Genomic DNA, 7,011 nt, shown 5'->3' on the forward strand with positions numbered 1-7,011 from the left:
CCACCCCACCCCAGCTTGTTTTCTGCCTTGCTTTGGCCGACCTTCTCAGTGCTCTCCTTGGGAGGTGGCCAGGGCCTACTTCCAGCACCATTTGGAGGACAGGGCTGGGCAGGCTCCCACCCCTCCCACATGCTACCATTGGTCTCTGTAGTTGCCCAGAGGGTGGGTGGAATGGGGGGCGAGGAGGCAGATCTGGAGGACAGGCCCAGAGCCAGCCACCAATCAGCTACTTTCTTGGCCTGGGATCAGCAGAGTCAGCAGTGACCAGTAACTACAGCTGCACTCTTATCCTGTCAGGTAGCACTGTTGTGCTCACCCCATTTTACAGGTAAAGAAACTGAGGACTGGAGCTGTCACACAGGCTGGAGTTGAGATTCACTCATTCACAAATATGGGCTGGAGGCTTGCTCTCCCACCTCCCCTCACCTCCTCCCCTTTCCTTCTTCCCTAAACTTCTCCCCCCTCTCCTCCCTCTGACCCTGATCCCTCCCTTCTTCCCCACTTCCTCCCTCTCCTCTCTCCCCTTCTCTTCCCCCCCACTTCAGCTTTCTTCCTCTCCTCCCCCTTTCCTCCACTTCCCCCTTTCTTTGCTCCTCCTTCACCTACTTCCTTCCCCTTCTCTTCTGCTCTATCCCTCTTCCCAACCCCTCCTCTTACCCCCTCCCCTGCCCTCCTGGCTTCCCTCCTCCTCCCCCTCATCCCCTTCCACTCTCTTCCTCTCCTCCCTTCCTCCTCCCCTCCCCCTTTCTTCCCTCTCACCTTCTCCATCCTCCCAAGTTTACTGAGACCTCACTAAATAGTACCCACGACAATCAAACTCTTCCGACTCTACCCACAGCTCCTGGAGATACTCTTATGGGTCCGCGGTCCGAAATCCCCAAATCCAAAAGGCTTTAGAAACCCAATTTATTCTTCAGGTGGTGCCAGAACTCCAGATGCAGGTGCAGGCAGATAGGGTGGGGGTTCCCGAAAAAGAAAGATGAACCATAGCTTTCTTTTTTTTTTTTTTAAGATTTTTTTTTTTTATTTATTTATTCAACAGAGATAGAGACAGCCAGCGAGAGAGGGAACACAAGCAGGGGAGTGGGAGAGGAAGAAGCAGGCTCATAGCGGAGGAGCCTGATGTGGGGCTCGATCCCATAACACCAGGATCACGCCCTGAGCCAAAGGCAGACGCTTAACCGCTTAACCGTTGTGCCACCCAGGCACCCCCATAGCTTTCTTAACATAAGAGAAGTCATTTTATTTTTTTTTAATTTTTTTTAAAGATTTTATTTATTCATTTGACAGAGAGAGTGACAGCCAGTGAGAGAGGGAACACAAGCAGGAGGAGTGGGAGAGAAAGAAGCAGGCTCCTAGCAGAAGAGCCTGACGTGGGGCTCGATCCCAGAACTCCAGGATCACACCCTGAGCCGAAGGCAGACGCTTAACAACTGAGCCACCCAGGGGCCCGGAGAAGTCATTTTAGATTCCCACCTACTTTGTGATCACCTGACAGGCCCTCATCGCCCAAGCACATTGGCAAGTCCCATTGCAGAACTTCCTGGGATACGATCAAATTGCAGAAAAATAGGGGTGCCTGGGTGGCTCAGTCATTAAGCGTCTGCCTTTGGCTCAGGGCGTGATCCCGGAGTTCTGGGATCGAGCCCCACATCAGGCTTCTCTGCTGGCAGTCTGCTTCTTCCTTTCCTACTCCCCCTGCTTGTGTCCCCTCTCTCGCTGGCTGTCTCTCTGTGTCAAATAAATAAATAAAATCTTTTTAAAAAATTGCAGAAAAACAGACCCCAGTAGTTAGTGATTTAAAAAAAACAAAAGAACATGAAAACTAACAGCCACTACCAGGCCAGGGGAGAGCCCAGCCATCTCGGAGACAATAAATTGGGGGTAAAACTCCTGGTGGTTTTTCAGAAGTAAAGGTTGACCCAACACACAGTCTTGAGTCATTGCAAGGTTTAAATCCCTTTGAGCACTCAAACACTGATGACTTTCCCCCAGTTTTCTATGATCTCTCCCTTTGCCAAGCCCCTTCATGAATATGCATGCACCCTTAGCTTAAAACTGCCCCGCATTTGTTTATTTGTTTGTTTGTTTTTTGTATGGGGTAGGGAGGGGACACTGCTTTGGGAAATATCCTCGGGGGGTCTCCCTACTTGTGGCAAATAAAACCCTTCCTCTTCCCACTCTTTGGCGTGGTTGTCTTCTAGCCGGACACCCACCAAGAGGAGAACCCAGTTTCCGGTGACAGAGGAACCACCTCCCCCAGCACTGACTCAGTCCGCTTTCAGTGGTCAATTATCCCTTTGTATCTCTGTTTATCCCTTATTTATCCCTTTGCTTAAGGGCTGTCCCTAGACCCCCCAGGGGCATCCCACAACATACAGCATCTTTTACCCTCGATTACTTTCTTAAGGTACAAAAAACTCCCAGTTCTGAAATACAACTGTCCCTAGTTTGTCAGATGAAGCACTGTCTTATCCCCATTTCACAGAAATGAAAACTGAGGCCTGGCCCGGGACCGACTCGGGTTCTACCCTCAAGCTGGCGGCCTTGGGCAGGTCACCTCTTCCTTCTGTACCTTGGTTGCCCTCTGGGTGACACTGCCCGCCTCCTGGAGCAACGTGCATCAAATATTTCTTGATCACCACTGCCCCGCGGTTGACGAGGGGCTTTGCATCTGCAGAACAAATGGGCCAGCCACATGCTAAGGTGTAGGGGCACAGCCAGACATGCATCTCCCTTCCCAGGGTGACCTCAAGGGGCTGCAGGCCACAGCAAAGGGAGTTCTTAGGACCTCCCCGGAAGGAGAAAAAAGAAGTATGCATTAAAAGGAAAATACTCCGAGATCTATAGCTTGGGGTTTCACTATAAATAGAACACGAGCACCCTGTGGGAGTGAACAATCTCTCTGCCAAATTCACGAGACCACCATAAGGAGGGGTGAGTTTCTTCTGGCTGCCATAATAAAGTGCCACAAAGCAGGTGTCTTTTTTTTTTTTTTTTAAGATTTTATTTATTTAGTTGACAGAGAGAGACAGCCAGCGAGAGAGGGAACACAGCAGGGGGAGTGGGAGAGGAAGAAGCAGGCTCCCAGTGGAGGAGCCTGATGTGGGGCTCAATCCCAGAACGCCGGGATCACGCCCTGAGCCAAAGGCAGATGCTTAACGACTGAGCCACCCAGGCGCCCCCACAAAACAGGTGTCTTAAAACAACAGAAATTTATTCGCTCATAGTTCTGGACGGCCCGAAGTCCGAAATCAAAGTATGAACAGCCACAGTCCCTCGGGAAATTCTAGAGCAGGATCCACGCATTCCTTGGCTACGGCCACATCATTCCGGTCTCTGCCTCCATGTCCACATGGCCTTCTGCCATGTGTATCTCCTCTTCTCTCTTATAAGGACACTTGTCATTGGATTGAGGACCTACCTAGGTAATCCAGGATGATCTCATCTTGAGATTCTTAATTACATCCGCAAAGACCCTGTTTCCAAATAAGGTCACAGTCACAGGTTCTGGGTTTAGGACTCGGACATGTTTCTTTGGAGCCCGCCACTCAACCCACTACAACAGAAAAAAGGGTTAGAGCGGTAATTCTCAACTGCCCCCCTGGGGACACCGGGCAATGTCTGGAGACATTTTTAATTGTCACAATTGGAAGAGGGGGTTACTCCTGGCATCTAGTGGATCAAGGCCCCAGGGGTGCAGCTGAGCACCCTACAACACACAGGACAGCCCCCAGCACAAACAATGATCTAGCCCCAAATGTCAGGGGTGCCTCAGTTTGGAAATGCTGGCATCAGTTTCTCTGAGGCTCTATGCTTCACCTGTACAATGGAGTAAAATCGCACAAACCCGTTAGGGCTGTTCTGAGAACAGGAGTTTGACACCTCATAAAGATTACAGGAGAATTCTCCATTATTGAAATCATTATGCTCTCAGTGCACCTTGTATTCACAACAGGACAGGACTTCCTGGGGTTCTGGTAGGGCGAGCTTCCTGGGGTTCCAGTAAGGTGAGGAAAATCTGACCAGGAACTTGTTTCTAAACAGAATGTAACAAGGACACATTAAGAATGAGCCCATCCACAAAGCCTTGACAACATGAATTAAATCTGGAGAATGAGGATTTTGTGATTTCCTTCTTATTTGTATTTATTTTTATTTTTTATTTATTTTTTGGAGAGAGAGAGAGAGCACACATGCATGAGCAAGAGGGGCAGACGAAGAGGAAGTGAGAGAGAATCCCCAACACGGGGCTTGATCTCATGACCCCGAGATAATAACCTGAGCTGAAATCGAGAGTCAGACACTTAACCTAGTGAGCCACCCAGGTGCCCCATTCTTTTCTATTCTTTAAAGCCAACTCAAAATTTCTTTTAGAGACTCTCATGTTTTTCTAGGCTTGGAAAAATCCTCTAGATCTGGTGTACTAGTTAGCTAACACCGTGTAACAAATCACCCCAAACTGGAGTGGCTGCATACAGCAGGGATCGACTATTTCTCTGGACCCCATAGGTTGCCTGGGCAGTCCCTCTGCTGGACTCGGCTGGTTCAGTCAATCTGCTACAATCTGCCGGTGGCTGGACTGGAAGACCACGTGTGTGGCAGTTGGTGCTGGCTGTCCGGTGAGAGTCAAGTTCACTTCTGTAAAAATTAATGAAGGGAAATCTCACTGAAATGCAGCTGAAGCCCAGAAGGGGGAGCTCTCCTTCCGGTACAGCCTCACTTCGATTACAGGAAAGAAATGTCAATTACAGACCCTAAAGAGAAGAATCAACAGGAAGGAATCATTCATAGGCCCCAACAGGAAACGGTGGACATCGCATCTCCTAAAAGAAACTGACTACCCGAGCAACTCGGCCAATGAGAAACCATCATCAGCCTGAACTCCTGCTTCTCCCCAATGGACTTCCCTTCAAAACAACCCCTCCCAACTTCCTCTTTCTCCATAAAATCCTCTCCTTTGTTTTTTGGATAAGCCTATGGTTTTTGCCATAGTTTGCTTGTCCCGAATTCAATTCTCTGCTGTTCCTGAACAAGCCCATTTTTGTTGGTAAAATAATGGACTGTTTTAATTTTAAGGTCAACACCTCCCTGTGGCCTCTTATCCAACAGGCTAGAACAGGGGTCGGCAAACTGCAACTCACTGGCCAAATCTGGCTCCCCGGAAGCTGAGAATGGTTTTTACGTTTTGGAATGGTTGAAGAAAATCAAAAGACTCGTATTTCATGACACCCAAAAATTCTATGAAATTCAAACTTAAGTGTCTGTAAATAGAGCTTTACTGAAACCCAGACACATAAATTCATTTACATATCATCCAGAGCCGCTTTTGCAAGACAGTGGCGGAATTCGAAATTGCAAGAGACCCTAGGGCCCACAAAGCCAAAAGTATTTACTACCTGACCCTTTACAGAAAAGCTCTGTCAACCCCTGGGCTAGATCAGCTTCCTTACATGGGGCATCTGGAGGCAGCCTTCCAAGCGAATGAAAATGGCAAGCGAGGCTAAGACTCATCCTCCAGACTCACACCTCGCACCACATTCTGTTGGTCAAAGCAATTCATGAAGCCAGCCCAGATTCAAGGAAAGGGAAACTACTTTCCAACTCTTGATGAGAGGGGGCTGCAACGTCCTTGTAGCCATGATTTTCAACCTTACACACCAAGGGATCTTAAGGTGGGCTGTTCCGACTGAATTCAGGAGAGTGGAGAAAAAAACCCGCACGTTTATTTTCATTAATGTCTATTGACTTTAAAAATCAAGTTTACTAGCAAAAATGGGTTTTGTTTGGAAATAGTAGAGAATTGTGATTTTGGAGAAGCAAACTATAGCAAAAACCGCAGGCTGTTTCAACAAAGAAGATGAACGTTATTTATGGAGAAGGGAGGAAGTTGGCAGGGGTTGTTGGGAGGAAGGAAAGTCCATTGGAGAAAAGCAGTTCAGGGAGATGATGATTAACTGGGTGAGGGGCAGGGGTAGTAGATGCAATGTCCCTCTTTTCCTGCTGGGAGCTGGAATGGATCATCCTTTCCTGTGGATTCTTCTATTGAAGGTCTGAAATTGACCTGTCTTCCTGTAATTGACCCAGAGTGGTATGGTGAGAGCTCCCCCTTCTGGCCTCCCACCTCCATTTTAGCAAGTTTCCCATTATTAATTTTTACACTTCTAACTGGAATGGAGCATGTTTTTCATGTCCTGTCAAAGCAGGTATCAGCCAGCCCTGTGACTTTGTCTCCCGTGGAAATTAAAGATAATTTCACATCACATCCTGGCCACTGCAGGCAAACACCTCAAAATATCATTTATCATAACAGAAATCACAATCTTTTGTAGAGCCCTGGTAAATCAGGTTTACTTAATGCATTCAATTCATGAGAAGGAGCATATATTTTACGTCACAACTTAATAAAATATTTTCACACCCAGATGTCAGGATAACTGTTTTCCTTTGCAATCCTGTGCTTTTTCTCAATGGATTTCTAGCTGTCTCCAGAGAAGGAGCCCGTGGGCAGCCCTCCCCTGCCCTCAGAGGCAGCACAGAATCAGTTCGCGGTTTAGGCAGATTAGTGAGGTCCTAAACCGGCCTCCTAAAGATACCTAATCCTGGACCAGCAGCCAGCCAGCAGGCCCAGAGCAACACATAGTCCCTCCTCCGTGTCCCCAGCTCCCAGCCAGGACTGCCATGGCCTCCCTGTTCTCCGGTCGCGTCCTGATTCGCAACAACAGTGACCAGGACGAGCTGGACACGGAGGCTGAGCTCAGCCGCAGGCTGGAGAACCGGCTAGTGCTGCTCTTCTTTGGCTCTGGGTCCTGCCCGCAGTGCCAAGCCTTCGCGCCTATCCTCAGGGACTTCTTCGTGAAGCTCACAGATGAGTTCTACGTGCTGCGGGCAGCCCAGCTGGCTCTGGTGTACGTGTCCCAGGACCCCACAGAGGAGCAGCAGGATCTGTTCCTCAAGGATATGCCGAAGAAGTGGCTCTTCCTGCCCTTTGGGGATGACCTGAGGAGGTGA

General features: G+C 48.7%; 1 protein-coding gene across 1 annotated transcript; it reads left to right on the forward strand.

Annotated features, from left to right (window-relative positions):
- Positions 1-6,681: 6,681 nt before the first annotated feature.
- On the forward strand, positions 6,682-7,011 carry NXNL1 (nucleoredoxin like 1). Its single transcript, XM_008703956.1, has one exon. The coding sequence runs from the start codon at positions 6,682-6,684 to the stop codon at positions 7,009-7,011; it is 330 nt and encodes a 109-aa protein (XP_008702178.1).

The sequence above is a fragment of the Ursus maritimus genome, unplaced genomic scaffold (genome assembly GCF_017311325.1).
Source record: "Ursus maritimus isolate PB19 unplaced genomic scaffold, ASM1731132v1 scaffold_14, whole genome shotgun sequence".
In the NCBI taxonomy this organism is placed as follows: domain Eukaryota; kingdom Metazoa; phylum Chordata; class Mammalia; order Carnivora; family Ursidae; genus Ursus; species Ursus maritimus.